General features: G+C 36.6%; 1 protein-coding gene and 1 pseudogene across 1 annotated transcript; both read left to right on the top strand.

Moving 5' to 3' along the window:
• Positions 1 to 7,018: 7,018 nt before the first annotated feature.
• On the top strand, positions 7,019 to 7,133 carry LOC125497193 (small nucleolar RNA R71; annotated as a pseudogene).
• A 7,610-nt stretch (positions 7,134 to 14,743) lies between these two features.
• Positions 14,744 to 15,619, top strand: LOC125496667 (uncharacterized). The gene has a single exon (XM_048642188.1). The coding sequence runs from the start codon at positions 14,744 to 14,746 to the stop codon at positions 15,617 to 15,619; it is 876 nt and encodes a 291-aa protein (XP_048498145.1).
• The last annotated feature ends 1,893 nt before the right edge of the window (positions 15,620 to 17,512 follow it).

Below are 17,512 nucleotides of genomic sequence, written 5' to 3'. Positions count from 1 at the left end.
ATAACATAACATAACATAATATTCGACCTTATCTGGTCTTAACTCATATACGAATCATTTTCCTCCACCTGTACATTGCCCACTATTCATCTCTGTTCATAAACTAAGCCAGCTAAAACAATTTCAAAATCCTTTTTACATTATCATACTCAAATCATATTTCTTAAATATAATCATATCCGAACAATTCCAATAGCATAACAAAGTCATGTATATTTCACAAATCCACACATGAAGATGCATCTATAACCATGGCCATGACTATAAACGATATATGATTTCTAAAATTCAATATAACGCATACACGGGCATTCAAATAAATTTTGCTGAACATAAAGGTTACCTCATACTCAATAATAATCATACGAAACCTCCAAGCATCATAACTTGATTTCCCATATCACCTTGAATCATAAACGCCTCTATAGCCATCCTCCAACAACCACCTCACAATAATAACAATAATTATCATTCATTTTTATTACCCACACTTTCTAAACTCTTCTATAAACTAATACAACCCTTATATTCAAACCATTTCCCTAACCAACTCACATTTTCGATGTCACCTGATAACTCTAGTTTCCCACTCTAATTTACAGAAAATATATTGAACCACATTATTTATTGAAATTTGATTTCATAACTAACTTAAGAAATACCAATGCAGAGAATAAACCTTAATCCAATCCATTAACTTAAGGGGAAAGATACAATCTTTAACTTTACCAAAAAATTTTGATTGATCTATAATATTTTAATCAAAGTTGCTATTTTAAATCACCACTATATTTAGAAAAATAATATTGTAATAAACGAATATTGGTTTGAAGAATGTTCTCAACAACATCAAAATAAATTCTGAATTTAGGTTCTTGGAATTCAATAGGAGAAAAGAAAGAAATGGATCGAGCTTATACCTTGCAAAAGACATTCAAAACCGATCAAAGATCAACAACGACATTGGCGCACCACAGTGGCAACGTCGGAACACCAATCGAACGACAGCAACAACACAGAAGCAGAGGAGAGAGAAAATGGAATTAAGAACAACCAACAACAGCACTGTCGCACAGCAGCAACTACTACTCACTGCACCACTAGCATCGCCGCACAACTAACGGCAGCAACAACCACGAGGAGAGAGAAAACAGGGCAGCACCGAAAAGACAAAAAAAAACAGTGGCAGCAGCTCACGCCGGCGACCACAACGAGAAGAGAGAAAAACCAAAAATAAATGGGCAGCGGCTACTCCGATGAGGATGCCCGAAGCTAGGTGAATAGAGGTTTGAGAGGGATGTCTGTGAATGAGAGGAGAAAATTAGGAATTTGGGGTTCCATTTATCTTTGGCAAAGTTTGGTAAAAATTTGACAACACATTACTATTGTGGCATCCCCACCAAATGTCACGGAAGATAAGAAAGGAAATGGGTTTTTTTATTTTATTTTATTATATTTATTTTACCAAAAATCTGATTTTAGATTATCAAAATTTCAAAACTCATAAATTTTCACAATACAAGAATCATAATACTATAATTCTCCAAATAGTCTAGTTTCATTTATAAATAACTAACTCACCTTAAACATGTTTAGAAATACCGGCTATTACATACTACCACCCTTAAGAGAATTTCGTCCTCGAAATTTGAAAATGTAAAACTTTAGATCATTTTAAAACAAACAGATCACATAAAACATATTTAACAAAAATCAATCAAATCAACTCTTTCTAAACTCCAACACCTCGAAAGATCAATTGTTTCCGCAAAATATAATCACTAATCTCGAATCCAAATTCTTCATAATTCCTATAACATAATTTTCTCAAATCATTACTCATATGACAAGCTAGAATCCCAAAAGAACTATCAACCTATTCAACTTCAATTCATAATACTCAACCTTTAATATCTTAATCTCTATTCCTCAATTCTTAACCAACTCATAACCCAATTAATTTCAAACATTCCAAAATATCTCTCTTAAATTCATATGCCATGATATGAAGATCAAGACGACTTTAAAACAACCATGCTCTGATACCATCTGTAACAGCCCGCATTTTCGAGCTGCTAGCTAAATACACTTAAGATTCACTAATTACAATCAACGCTTAATAAACCTCGAATTAATATTTACTCGCAGCGGAAATATAACCTATTTACACGATCCTAGACTTGTGGGTTACGGGCCCACAACAAATCATCCTCAAAACCAATAACAAATTACATAATATCTTACTCGATGCCCACAACAATATAATATTTTATTCATAAAGCACTTGAATACTTCTAATTACAAATTCTGAATCACTAATCTATTTACTACTCAATGACAAAATTCTTGCTTTGATCCACTCTGAGCTTCCAATACGAGAACCTGCAATTACAGAGGAGAATATAAAACAAAAACTAAAATGAGCGGAAAGCTCAGTAACTTTACTTCATCCCGTCAAAACGATTTTGATTCGCAAACGTTTTTCGTATCAGAAACAAACTTGGTAATTGTTCGAAAATAATCCATCCTTTAAAATATATCGCTGGCATAGCTCAATTACTTAACACAAATCGTTGGCAAGTACAGGCTTATAACATAACATAACATAACATAATATTCGACCTTATCTGGTCTTAACTCATATACGAATCATTTTCCTCCACCTGTACCTTGCCCACTATTATCTCAGTTCATAAACTAAGCCAGCTAAACAATTTCGAAATCCTTTTTACATTATCATACTCAAATCATATTTCTTAAATATAAACATATCCGATCCAATTCCAATAGCATAACAAAGTCATGTATATTTCTCAAATCCACACATGAAGATGCATCTATAACCACGGCCATGACTATAAACGATATATGATTTCTAAAATTCAATATAACGCTCAACATTTCAAAGGCAACTTCATCAAACAACTTCAAAAGCAACAGTTAAACAATCCTAAAGGCAACCTGCAGTAGAATGATCTAAGCTTCTTAATTCATCAAACAACTTCAAAACAAATAGAAAGGACTCAGTAAAGATGAAACCCTCACACCCCCAAAAACCTATTTTCCTTCTCTCTTATTTCATCTTCTCTGTTTTCGTCAATCTATTTCTGCAATTTTCTCCAACATGCAATCCAAATTTTCTCCTTGTTTCTTCATCAAAGTTGTAGATCTCTTTGCGTTATTGAATTTAGGCACAAAAATCGTCCAATTCGGAGTTCGGAGCTGTGAGTTATGCTCTTACAAGTTTGGTGTTGCTGCTGAACTTGTTGAAGCGTTGCTGCTGTGTGTTCTTTTGTGCTGATGCGTGTGTGTGTGATTCATGCATAGTTGTTGTTGGTGCTTGCAACCATCATCTCCTTCATCTCTTTTATGGGGGTATAAGTATAAGCTATCTTCCTCCTCTTTTCAATTCCAAGAATTCAAATCCCTCTTGAAATGAGTTTTATTTCAATTTTATGATTTCACAAATAAATTGAGTTCTTAATCTTGCTTTTGATATACAAAAAAAAAATAGTGGCATCAGCTCACGCCGGCGACCACAACGAGAAGAGAGAAAAACCAAAAATAAATGGGCAGCGGCTACTCCGATGAGGAAGCCCGAAGCTAGGTGAATAGAGGTTTGAGAGGGATGTCAGTGAATGAGAGGAGAAAATTAGGAATTTGGGGTTTCATTTATCTTTGGCAAAGCTTGGTAAAAATTTGACAACACATTACTATTGTGGCATCCCCACCAAATGCCACGGAAGATAAGAAAGGAAATGGGGTTTTTTTATTTTATTATATTTATTTTACCAAAAATCTGATTTTAGATTATCAAAATTTCAAAACTCATAAATTTTCACAATACAAGAATCATAATACTATAATTCTCCAAATAGTCTAGTTTCATTTATAAATAACTAACTCACCTTAAACATGTTTAGAAATACCGGCTATTACACCTAATCTCAAATGGAAGGGTCCAATCTAGAGATTGAATGATAGGAGTAGTAATTAAAGCTTGCTTGATCCTGATGAAAGACACAAGACACTTATCAGTAAACATGAACGGGGCATCCTTGAGGAGCAACTGAGTAAGTGGTTTAGTAATTTTAGAAAAGTCCTTGATAAAGCGGCGATAAAAGCCCGCATGACCAAGAAAGCCTCTAACTCCTTTGGTATTCACAGGAGGGGGTAATTGCTCAATCGCTTGAATTTTTGCTTTATCCACCTGGATGCCTTGTTCAAAGATAATATGACCAAGTACCACTCCTCCAGTAACCATGAAGTGGCATTTCTTCCAGTTCAGTACAAGTTGACAACTTCACATCTTTTCAAAACTTTAGCTAAATTTATGAAACATGCATCAAAATCAACTTCATACACGCTAAATTCATCCATGAACACTTCCATATATAATGGACTTAATAAACTCAGAAAAGATGGACATTATACAACGTTTTAAAGTAGCGGGGGGAATTTCATAGTCCAAATGGAATCCTACGATAAGCAAATCTACCATAAGGACATGTAAATGTGGTCTAGTCCTGGTCTTCTGGATGGATAGAGATTTGGAAGAAACTGGAATAGCCATCTAGATAACAAAAATAAGAGCGACAAGCTAGCCTTTCCAACATCTGATCAATGAAGGGGGGGAAAGTGGTCTTTCTTCTTGTGGCAACATTTAATTTCCTATAGTCAATGACATAACGCCACCCGTACTACTCTTGTAGCAATTATTCATTTTTCTCATTTTTAACTACAGTAGTACCCCCTTTTTAGGAACCACTTGAACTGGACTACCACTTAGAATCAGAAATGGGTAGATGATCCCAGCATCAAGCAATTTCATAACCTCTTTCTTGACAACTTCCTGTATATTGGGGTTCAAACGACGATGGCCTTGTATACTAGGATGATGATCATCTTCTAGATGAATTTTATGCATGCAAAAGTCAAGGCTTATGCCTTTCAAATCATCAATACTAAATCCAATGGCCTTTTTATATTTTCTCAAAACAGACAAAAGTTGAGACGTTTGACCATCATTCAGTGAAGCACTAACAATCATAGGAGAATTTCAGAATCATCCAGAAAATCATATCTCAAAGAAGGGGGAAGGAGTTTCAGTTCAGGTTTCTTTACCTCTACCGGTTGAGTGAAACATACTAACCGTTCCTCCTCGTGAGTGGTAATACTGTCAAGGTCTACACGGTAAAAGCTGCTTCCCAAGCATCCACTTCAGTATCGGAAATACATCACCTGTGGAAGAGTAAAACAAAGCAAAGCCTCCAAGGATCCCGCATAAGGGATTGAGGCATGTCATCATTAACCAGCAATCAATGACATCTATTCTTAACAGGCTTCCTCTAGCGATGGGATTTTTAAAGCATTGGTAAAACTAAAAGTCACCTTATCATCTCCCACAGTCAAAGTCAATTTCCCATTTTTAACATCTATGACAGCTCCAGCAGTATGAAGGAATGGTCTCCCTAAAATGATTGGGATTTGAGTATCCTCTTCCATGTCAAGCACAACAAAATCCACAGGAATAAAAATTTACCTACCCTCACAGGAACGTCCTCTAAGATACCTAGGGGGTATTTAACAGAACGGTCAGCCATTTGAAGAGTAATGTTGGTACATTTTAAATCTCCTATGTCAAGTTTTTTGCAAATGGTAAGGGGCGTGACACTAACACTAATCACATAAGGCTTTGTCAATGAAAATGGTGCCAATGTTACAAGGGATACAAAAACTCCCCGAATCTTTCAATTTAGGATGGGATTGATTTTGGAAAAGAGCAATACATTCTTTAGTATAGGCAACAGTTTCAACTGCATTAAAAGCACTCTTCCTAGTTAGAATTTCCTTTAAAATTAAGCATATGCAGGAACTTGAGTAATAAGTTCATAAATGCGACAGTTACTTGAAGATTCTTTACTACCTACATAAACTTACCGAGCTGGTGATCAAGCTTATTTTTCAATAGGAAATTAGGGAATGGTACCTTTATCACAGGATTGGAAGATGAAACTTTTTCAGGTACTATATGCTTCTCTACATTTGCATTGGTAGCCTCCTCAGGAGCTGTGGAATTTTCAGTGACATCTGCAATTTTTTCTAGCTCAACCGGATCATCCTTAAGCATCGTTGGACCATCATATTGTGTTACACTCCTAAGAGTGATGGCATTGGCAGTATTCCTTGGTTGCATTGGCTGTGAAGGTAATGATCCAGGTGACCTACTAGCAGAAGAACTAGCCAACTGAGCTAGTTGAGTCTCCAACATCTTGTTACGCGTACCCAAATTTTCTAGTTGAGTTTTTGTGTCGGCTTGAAAAGCATTAAACCTGTTTTGCATCTCAAATATCATGTTCTTCAACTCGGTCATGGCTGGGTCGGCAGTAGGAGCAGGTTGTTATGGAGCTTGATTTCTCTGGAAGCTAGCAGGAGCTTGTTGTGGAGGTTGATATTGTTGAACCTGTTGTTGAGGCACATATGTTGTTGAGGCTGAGGATTCAACACAATATTACTCCTATATGAAAGTGGATGGTTTCTTAACCCTGGATTATAGGTGTTAGAATATGGGTTGAGCTGATTCCTAGGTTGTGACTAAAAAGCATTAGCTGCCTCACAGTTGCCCCCTACATTAGAGGATAGGAGCGTAGGACACTCTTGAGAGTTGTGCCCAGTTATCCCACAAGCATCACAAGTGAGAACATTGTAATTAGAAGCACTAGCCATCGCGTTCACACTCATGTGGGAGGAGTCATTACCTAACTTCAAGGAATCGATCTTTTGAGTTAAAGCAGCTAGTTGCCCAGACAGTAAGGAAATGGCTTCAACATCATGTTTACCTCCCTTTTTCATAGAGGAATGAATAGTAGATGCTTGATTAGATGCTAATTTCTCTAGATGTTCATACCCTTCATCAATGGCCTTATCCATGAAGAACCCACCGGATGCTCCATCAATTACCCGTCTTGTATCTGCATTAACTCTAGTGTAGAAAATCTGACACAAATACCACTGGTCCAAACCATGATGAGGACAGAGAAGTTGTAGATCGTTGCACCTCTCCCAAGCTTCATACAAGGACTCACAAGGATCTTGGGTGAAAGTAACTATGACATGTCTCATATCTGCAGTCTTTTTGGTAAGGGTACCACTTGATGAGAAAAATCTTGGAAAGTTCTGCCCAGGTGGTAATGGCAGAAGGCGTCTTATTATACCAAAATAGAGCTCTGTCGCGCACAGAGAAGCCAAATAAGATGAGTTTAGCACAACATTGTAAAAATCGCTGCAGGTGCTGATTTGGGTGTTCAGATGGTAACCCAGCAAACTGATTATTCTGAACCATATTCAGAAAATGAAACTTGATATTAAAATTCGTAGCAGGGATAGTGGCATCCGTACTCCGGTAGGCACATTACCAGGAGGTGCTTGTGTATAGTCCTTGAAGTTTCGTGTATCATTCTCACCAATTTTGAGAGTAATAGGTGAGACGGGGAATTCTTGTTTTGTTAAAGATGGTGGAGAAGGTGTCTTTTGGGAGGGTGTCCTTGCAGACAACTTTGCTTGCTTAGTTTTCTTTTTGAGTCTACGAACGGTCTTTTCAATCTCTGGATCAAATGGAATGACATTTGGGAATTTCAATTTCCTGCTCATACACCAAAAACACTAATGCTCCAAAGGTCAAGTGTTCTTCAGAGTAGAGGTTAGTGTAATACTATAATTCAGACAAAATAAAAATAGTCGTCTCCTCGGCGACGGGGCCAAATTTTGACAGGCTAAAATCGTATCACCTAATCAAAAATAACCTAAGGTCCATTACTAGTAGTCAGGGAAGTCAGGATCGAATCCACAGGGAGAAAGTTTATTATTATATCTGAACTCTATTATTATACTAACAAAAATCAAATTGAAGATGGTTGTGTTACTAAACTAAGAAAATGACAGAAATAAACACGAAGGTATAAATCAATTAATGAAGTACTAGAATTATGGATCACTATGCATACAATTCGGGAAATCTGGGACGAATAACAACCACCCAATAAGTCAAATTATCTAGGGCACATGCAATTTTTCTCGAATATTACCTCCCTCAAAGATCACCTAGCCTCTCTCGCATGGTCAAGGGTCACTTTGGCTAATGATTGAAAGCCTATACGATATCTCTCCTCTCGAAGTAGATTCGGAATTGCGATATTAGAAATATAAATCAGGCCTAACTTATAAATCTAGCATGAATAATTCAACCACAGAAAACAATTGAAATACAAGGCAATTAGACTAATCTATCAATCCCTCGTAACATACTTAGATCCCCACAATCCTAGAAATGAAACTACTCACTCATAATTATGAAAACAATAACAAAATCAATATAAAAACTCATACTTTGAAACATTGCAAATAACTAAGAAAGTAATCTAATAAACAATAAAGAAAGATTACCAAATTGAAGAATTGTATTGAACTTGTGAATAAGCCAAACGTTTGATCTTGAATTGAAAGCAAAAAGCAACAAACTAGGGTTCTTAAAATCACTCTATAGAGAAAACTATGAAAACTAATGTTAAAACTAAGATGAATAATAGAAATTCTGATTTTGCTATGTATACAAGTCCTAAAACCCATAGGAAAAAGTCTTTAAAACTAGCCCGGAATTCATTAAAAAGTGCGTGGCGGGTCGTTGCCCGATCGGGCCAACTATGCCCGACGTAATCAGGTTTCAAAGCACGAGAATCGGCATAAAAACGAGGCGCCTGATGTCAACGGGCCGACCCGCCCGATGTCATTGGGTCGTCTGTTAACTCAGCAGTGACGCATCATAAATTTCCACGGGTGCGCGATGAATTCGGGCCAAACCGCGCGATCGGGCGTCAACAGCGAATTACGACAGGGCTTGAAGACCCGATCGTGCCCACAACAAAAGTTATTTGTGTCTATCGGGCTCCCGATCGGGCTCAACATCCTTCGTGGTTTCTTGGCTTCAAGTGCCAAATCTTCAGCTCTTCTTTGCTCAAGGGTCCCGGAAAGCGTCCTCGTGACCCCGGGACTCAGCGTCCTCTCCAATCCAGAGTAGCGGTCATATAACAGATAGAAAATAGGGAATAGTTCCCTAAAACCTGCAATTTGACACAAAACAACAAACTATAACTAGATGGAGAAAGTTCATACAAAATGGCTCCTAAGAGCACCATAAGCATCCTTTTTAGCATATAAGTAGGGGGGAAAACTCTATATAAAATCATAACATCAGTTTCTCATACCTAATTAGAAATCCTTTTTCAAATCCAAAAAGTATTTAAGCTTTCAAATATATTTCAGTGCATGTCTAGACAAAATGTTTAACTTCTTTAAATCATTAAAATAATTCCTTTGACTTTTGAATAGTCAACCTTTCAAGAAATAAATCATTTAAATACTAAAATATATTCCAATATAAATAACTATATGTTAAGATATATTTATGAAATTGATAAATTTATGGGAGATTACACGTATGTTATTATGTAGTCAAATTACAAGAACCTAGCATGTTATCCAAATTATCTGAATTAGTTAAAATAATTTCTTAGATCTTGTTTACAATAATAACATGTGGGTGATAAAAATCATACACAAGACAGATAAAAAAAAATGAATATTATATACATAATCCGACTCATTTGCTAGCCTTTTTCATTAAACGCATTGATGAAGATATTTTTTATCCTTAAAATCCAGAGATTGAATTTTACGGAATAAAAATCTTATTTGTATTTATTAAAAATAATAAAAATATTTATTGGAAATGATAAATAATTGGACTTTTAAAATATTTTATGGGCATAAAATACAATTAATTATTAAGAATAATATTTCAAAACACGCCAACTAATAACGCGGTATGTTTCATAATTGGACCCTTAAATGGGGAGACACAATTATGTGTCTACACTTACATTTTGCTTTATGTGGTAAGTTCACTTCCTTTCAGTTCATCTTTGAGCAAGAGACATGTCTCTAGTCTAAACTCTGTTGGTTTTTGGCTATCTATGCTTTAAACATACCCAAGATATCATGTCTATCTGATGTGTCTGAATGCTTTTTGGAGCAAATGATTATTTAAAGTTTACCATTGAGGTTCTCAAACTTAAATACCATAGAATATATGCATATTAGCTTAATATGGAAGAGCATTGTGTGTCAACATGTAAAGATGTAGGTTCAACTCCTATATAGGCAAGTTTCCATCAAAGCAACAATTAAGAGGAAGACTTTAAACACTTAATCCAAACACAATTTAATGAACAAATTACTATCGAAAATGTATTAAGCTCAAATCTTCTCACAAATGTTATCATTTTGAAGGTTTCTTATCTCAATTGCGATTTGGGACAATTGAGTAATGTAGCAATTCTAACTCAAAATTAATATAAAAATACAATTAGCTGCCAAATTATGAATGCTAGATGTGAGGACCAAGAACAAACCAATTGTATAAGTTGCATACATATTGGTTCAGCTGAACATCTAGTTATTACTAGTAGGAAAGAAACTACAGGCCTACATCCACACAAAAATAGAAAAGTTAGTATTTGATAGCATGCTTGTACACGAGTGCACTCACACATAGTTAGAGGTAGAGTTACTCACACACACAATCATATGCTAATGAATTTATACAAGTAATAACACTTAACTAGTCGTTTCACATTTGACGCATCGCTCAACACTAGTGGAAAAAAGCCTATATGATGTGGTCAAAATCAGGCTTACTGATTCGATTATGGTCCGCATCGAATAGGCTCGCAGCAGATCCAATATATTTACTGATACGGTCCCAAACCGCATCAGTAAATGATTTACTGATGCGATTTTACCTAACCGCATCAGTATGTAGAAACTGATGGTCAAAAAAAAAGTTGCAGACCTGCAGCTGCAGGTCTGCACATTTAACATTCCTCTAAGTTTGGACGCACTATGTTAAATGTGAGTACTCTTAGCTCATCTGGGCTATAGCAACATTATTGCTACTTTGATTGCCTACTATATTATTCTAAAAATATACCAAAAAAATATATATACAACAATAATACATTATACAGAAACAAAAATTATACAAAATACATATAAATAAGAATTTATATATAGAAACTAAACTAACCATAAATTCATAGAAACAACATTTTAATATAAATAAAGAAAATTACACAAATACACAAAAATAAGAATTTAACATATATACAGAAAATCACAAACCTAAAAATTAAGACTAGCAAATAAAAATTAAGAAAGATCTCTCTCGAAAAAGGCGCCGTTAGGGTTTAGGGTTTTTGCTTCCATGGTTACGCTGCAGCTACGTAAGGTCTAATCTACTAGTTCCAGGTGTAAAAATGGGTAGAAAGAAGAAAACACAGACACCTAATCCCCCAGTTACGCGTGAAGCACAAGTTTTAGCTTCAAAGCAAGGAACTTTGAAGGAGCAAAATAATGCAGGTTCTGATGAAATGGTAACACCAGTGACTACGCCGGCTCCGGCTCCGATGAGTAAGCAAAGTGCTATTTCAGCTATGCAGCAAGCTTTTGCTAATAATAGAGCGAGTCAACGACAACAAGCTGAGGTCATGAAGAACAATGAGAAGAGCAATGAAGCTGAGAAAGTGATTGAAGCAAGTGCAGAGAATGTAGTAATAACTAAGGAGGCAGAGGTTGTGGAGGCATTAGCTGAGAATACAGAGAAGGTTCCTGAAGTTCCTAAATCATGGGCTACCCTTACAACTGGTAAGAAACTTGCTGCTAAAGGTATGTCACTGAAATTTGTTGCTCCTAACTTAAAAAATGGGGAAAATGTTGCTCAAATAGATAAAGGGGAAGTTGGACAGTTGGCTGAGGTATGGGCTAATGCATTGGTGGTTTATGTGGTGGGGCAAACACCGACTATTGGTACTATCATAAGGTTTATTGCTATGGAATGGAATACAGTTGCTAGACCTAAAGTATTTCTGCATGAGGATGGATATTTCTTAGTGAAATTTGAGAATATGGAGGATAGAAATGAAATTCTTTATTCAGGGCCTTTCACGCTGAATAATAGACCATTGATAGTGAAGGCTTGGACAACAAGTTTCAACTTTCACGAAGAAATTATGAGAGTGGTTCCACTGTGGGTGAGATTTCCTAATTACCACTAAACTGTTGGGGGCCTGAAACTCTTAGCAGGATAGGAAGCATGGTGGGAGTGCCTTTATTTACTGATGAGTGCACAACAAGGCAAATGAGAATTTCCTTTGCTAGAATTCTCATTGAGGTGGATGTTACTAAGCCAGTACCAAAGGTGATTCATATTGAAGATGTTCATGGAGAAATTGTAAAGCAAAAAGTCCAATATGATTGGATTCCTCCATTTTGTCATAAATGCCAAACTGCAGGCCATGATTGTGGAAAGAAGAAGGTGGGAATGGGATCTAAGATAGAGGCTCCTAAACAACACTGGATACCTAAGGTCACTAAAGTGGCTAATGAACAGCTGGATAAGCATGAGCAAGTCAAGAAAGGGGAAAGTGAGAAGCAGGTTATAGAGGGGGAGAATGACGATAGAGTGGAGAGTCTTCCTAAAGATACTGATAAGGGTAAAGCTATAGCACAGCCTGATATAACTGTGCAAACTACAGAGTGGAGTACTATACCATCTTATGGTTGTAAAAAGAGAATCAATTTTGAGGGAGGATCAGGGGCAGTGGTGCATACAGTAGATGAAGGGGGAAGTAGCTCTTACCAACTGCACCCAGCATGATACTTAGTACATGGAATGTAAGGGGTTTGAATAACCCTGCTTCAGTAGTAGAAGTAAAGAAGCATATAAAGAATAATAAAGTCCATGTTATTGGTTTACTTGAAACAAAAGTTAAAAACCAAAATAGTGGTAAAATTAGGAAAAAGCTAGGGAACTGTTGGAATTGGGAGGATAACTATGATTTCTCTCCTAGAGGCAGAATTTGGGTTGGCTGGAATACTGATGTGATAAGTTTTGATCTAGTAGAGAAGCAGGAACAATTAATTCATGGAGTCATTACAGATAAGCAGAATGGGAACAAGATGGTTGTTACCATAGTTTATGGTTTGCACACAGTGGAGGCTAGGAAAGACCTATGGATTAGTCTTGTTAGACTTAATAACCACATTCATGATCAATGGTGTGTGTTAGGTGACTTTAATGCTGTGCTTGCCTCTGAAGATAGGTTTCAAGGAAGACCTGTTACTACATATGAGACTCAAGATTTCAGTAACTGTCTTCAAGCTACTGATCTTTTGGAGTTAAGAAGCTGTGGGCATTTCTACTCTTGGAACAATAAGAGTCATGGAGAAGCTAGGGTTCTCAGTCGAATTGATAGATGCTTGGTTAATAGTTCATGGCTGATACACTATGCAGGGGTTGTAGTTGAAATGCTGAATCCTGGACTCTCAGATCATAGCCCTTTGATCCTTAAATGTGCCAACTCTCAGCATCAAGGGGGTAGGCCATTTAAATTTTTTAATTATATGGCAGAACATGTAGATTTTGATCATATAATAAGTGATACATGGCTGGATTTTGAGAATCACAATTGGATGCAACAAGTGTGGGACAAGTTGAAGGTGTTAAAGGGCCAACTGAAGCTACTTCATAAGAGAGATTTTGCAAACCTGGGAGCTAGGATTGATCATATCAAGGAGCAGCTGGATCTAACTCAAACCTCACTGTTGAGCAACCCTGAGTCTGAACAACTTCATATGCAAGAGGCCTCACAAAGTGCAAAGCTAAGGAAGTTTATGGCAGTTGAGGAAAGTGCATATAGGCAAAAATCGAGGATTCAATGGCTTAAATTGGGAGACAATAATAATCATTTTTTCTTTCATTCAATGAAGGAAAGATTTGTCAGAAATAGTATTGAAGTCCTCTATGATGAAAGTGGTGTTAAACTCTTTAAAAATGTTGATATTCAGAAAGAAGTTCTTGATTTCTACAAGAATTTACTTGGCACAGCTGCTAGCTCTCTTGATGGAATGGATGTCCCTCTTATTAGGAATGGAAGGCAAGTCTCTCCTACTGCTGCTAGAGACCTTATTGCACCAGTCACTACAGGTGAGATTGATAATGCTTTGAAAAGCATTGATGACAATAAAGCTCCTGGAATTGATGGCTATAATAGCTTCTTTTTCAAGAAGGTATGGGGTAAGATTAAAAATCAGGTTTACCAGGCCATCTGGAACTTTTTTGATACTGGTGTTTTTCCTGATTCTATCAATTATACCCTGATTACACTTGTTCCCAAGGTTGCTAACCCTTCTTCTGTGAAAGAATATAGACCTATAGCCTGCTGTACTGTCTTGTACAAAATTATTGCTAAAATCCTCACTCCGAGGCTTCAGAAAGTTGTGGGTGATATCATTGACCTAGCTCAAGTAGGGTTCATTCCTAATAGGTCTATCTCTGATAATATACTGCTAGCTACTGAGCTTACAAAGGGTTATACAACAAAGAATATTAGCCCTAGGTGCACGGTGAAGATTGATCTTAGAATGGCCTATGATTCAGTGGAATGGCCTTATCTTTTTACTCTGTTAAATGAGTTGGGGTTCCCTTCTCAATTTGTGAACTGGATTAAGACTTGTGTTACCTCTGTATCATATACAGTACTCATCAATGGTATACCAAGTAGACCCTTTGCAGCAAAAAAAAGGGCTTAGACAAGGTGACCCCTTGTCTCCTTTCTTGTTTGCTATCAGCATGGAATACTTATCCAGAAAGTTAGGGGCACTCAAAGAAAATCCAAACTTCAACTATCATCCTAGATGTGAGAAGCTTAGCATTACCCATTTAATGTTTGCTGATGATTTGTTACTTTTTGCTAGAGCTGATATGAGCTCAGTTGATCTAATGTTTCAAGCTTTTAAGGAGTTCTCTGCTGCTTCAGGCCTAGCTGCAAATCTAGACAAAAGTAATGTCTATTTTGCTGGGATTAATGATGATGAAAAAGACAGGCTTCAGCAAATCCTTCATATCCCTGTAGGTAACTTCCCATTTAAGTACCTAGGGGTACCTTTGCAAGTCAGGAAATTGTTTTACTCTGAATGTAAACCCCTCATTGCCAAGGTGGTGGCTAGAATCCAATTATGGACTGCAAAGAAGCTGTCTTATGCTGGCAGAAGTCAATTGATTAGTTCAGTGCTGCAGGGTATTCAGCTCTACTGGAGTCAGATTTTCCTTCTTCCAAAGAAAGTATTAAGGGAGATTCAATCTATCCTTAGAAGTTTCTTGTGGTCTGGAACTAGTGACTCTAGAAAGGCTTTAGTTGCTTGGGATGACCTATGTTATAAAAAGACAAGTGGAGGACTCAACTTCAAGGAGAGTATCACTTGGAATACAGCAGCTATTGGGAAGTTTTTTTGGGCCTTGGCTCAAAAACAAGATAGGTTGTGGATTAAATGGTTGCATGCTTATTACATCAAAAGGAGGGATGTCTGGAGTATGGAGATACCTAAGAGGCTATCATGGGCTTTGAAAAAAATTCTAGAGGCTAGAAATCACCTGGAGAATCCAATGCAATGTCTGCAGTTTGAGCATGATGGTAAATTCTCAATTAAAAGTTCTATTGGTTTTTAAGAGGAGATAAACCTCAGGTTCCTTGGAAGAGAGTTATATGCAACAGTAAAGCTAGTCCACGAGCTCTATTCATCACCTGGCTTCTGTTACTGGGCAGATTAATCACTAAAGATAGAATGATTCAGTGGGGGTTAACAGTTGATGCTACTTGTGTCCTATGTAATGCTGCTGCTGAAACACAATCTCACCTATTTTTCCAGTGTAGCTATAGCAAGACTATCTGGCAATCATGTATGAAGATGCTTCATTACTCCACAAGTAATTGCCACCTTCCAGAAATTATTGAAATGGCAAGCAACTGCAGTAGAGGCAGCAGAAGGAAACAACAGTTATACAATATGTTTTTTGTGGAGAGTGTGTACCACATATGGCTTCAAAGAAACAAGAAAATTTTTGATAATCAGCTTCTGCCTACAAGTCAAGTTTTTAGAGTAATTCTGTTTCATATAGCTTGTAGAGCTGATCCTCAGATCAATGAGTTATTGCTGTTGAATCAGGGCTCAGATTAGGAGTTCAAATGTTTGTTTAGTTTGCTTCTTGGTGTTAGTTTGGTGTCAGGGTGTAAAGAATGCTGGCTCCCAAACCCTCCCTAGGAGGTGGGGGGAGTTACTATTCTGTTGTTGATCCTTAATTAGGATCCTTTGCTGTACCTTTTTTTTTGGTTATCAATAAAAACTTTGAATTGCCAAAAAAAAAAATTGAGACTATACGAAAATTAATAACTAAATCCCAAAATAAACGACAATAATGAGAATATATATATATATATATATATATATATATATATATATAAACGAAATGAAAATTAGATCTAAAAACTAATTATACAAAAATTGCAATATACTAATTATACGAAAATTGCAATATACGAAACGAAATGAAAATTAAATCTAAAAACTAATTATACGAAAAAACTAATTATCTAGTCACTAAGTATACGAAAATTGCAATATATACGGAAAAAACGAAAATTAAGAGTTCGAACAAAAAAATCAAATGAAAATGGAAGCCTAAACAAAACGAAATGAAAATGGAAGCCCAAAAAAACGAAATAAAAACCTTAACCCAAAACCAGATCTAAAAACAAAATCCCAAAATATACGAAAAAAAACACCTAAAACCATATCCAAAAACTAAATCCCATAAAAACTCAAACGTACCAATTTCTTGTGTACATATCTTTGATTCTTCGTTCTTTGTTTCGCTCTTCATTTTATTCTTCATTTTTTATCTTTAATTTTCGCTGTTCATTTTGTTCTTCATTTTCGATCTTCTTTTTCGCTCTTCATTTGTTCCAAGTTCTCCGTTCTTCGTTTTGTGAGGGAGGAGTAGAGATGTGAGAGAGAGAGAGAGAGAGATGTGAGTGAGAATCTGCAGGGTGTGAGGGAGGAGTAGAGATGAAAGAGAGAGGTGAGTGAGAATCTGCAGGGTGTGAGGGAGGAGTAGAGATGAGAGAGAGAGAGAGGTGAGTGAGAATCTGCAGGGTGTGAGGGAGGAGTAGAGAGGAGGGAGTTAGGATTTGAGGAGAGTGGCTGGGACGAAGAGATGAGAGAGGGAAGAGAATGGGGGCCGCGTGTGAGGGAGGAGTAGAGTGGAGGGAGTTAGGGTTTGAGGAGAGTGACTGGGACGAAGAGAGGAGAGAGGGAAGAGAATGGGGGTTGTGCATATGGGATTAGGAGGGTTAAAGAGGATTTAGGTTTAAGTGAAGTTATTGCTAGATGCTTGCGGATGCTGATAGTATTTATGCAACCTGCTTTTCAACTTGATGTGAGGCACCCAAAAAAAAACGTTTATATACAGTATCACATAACAACCTGTTCAAATTCGGTCATTTTACCATATACCCTTGAAAAAAAAGTATTCATCAGATACCCCTACTTTTTTCAGAATTCA

Source organism: Beta vulgaris, chromosome 4 (genome assembly GCF_026745355.1).
Source record: "Beta vulgaris subsp. vulgaris cultivar EL10 chromosome 4, EL10.2, whole genome shotgun sequence".
NCBI classification, from domain to species: domain Eukaryota; kingdom Viridiplantae; phylum Streptophyta; class Magnoliopsida; order Caryophyllales; family Amaranthaceae; genus Beta; species Beta vulgaris.
Note: the sequence above shows the minus strand (reverse complement) of the source record. Positions and strands in the feature narration are given on the sequence as shown.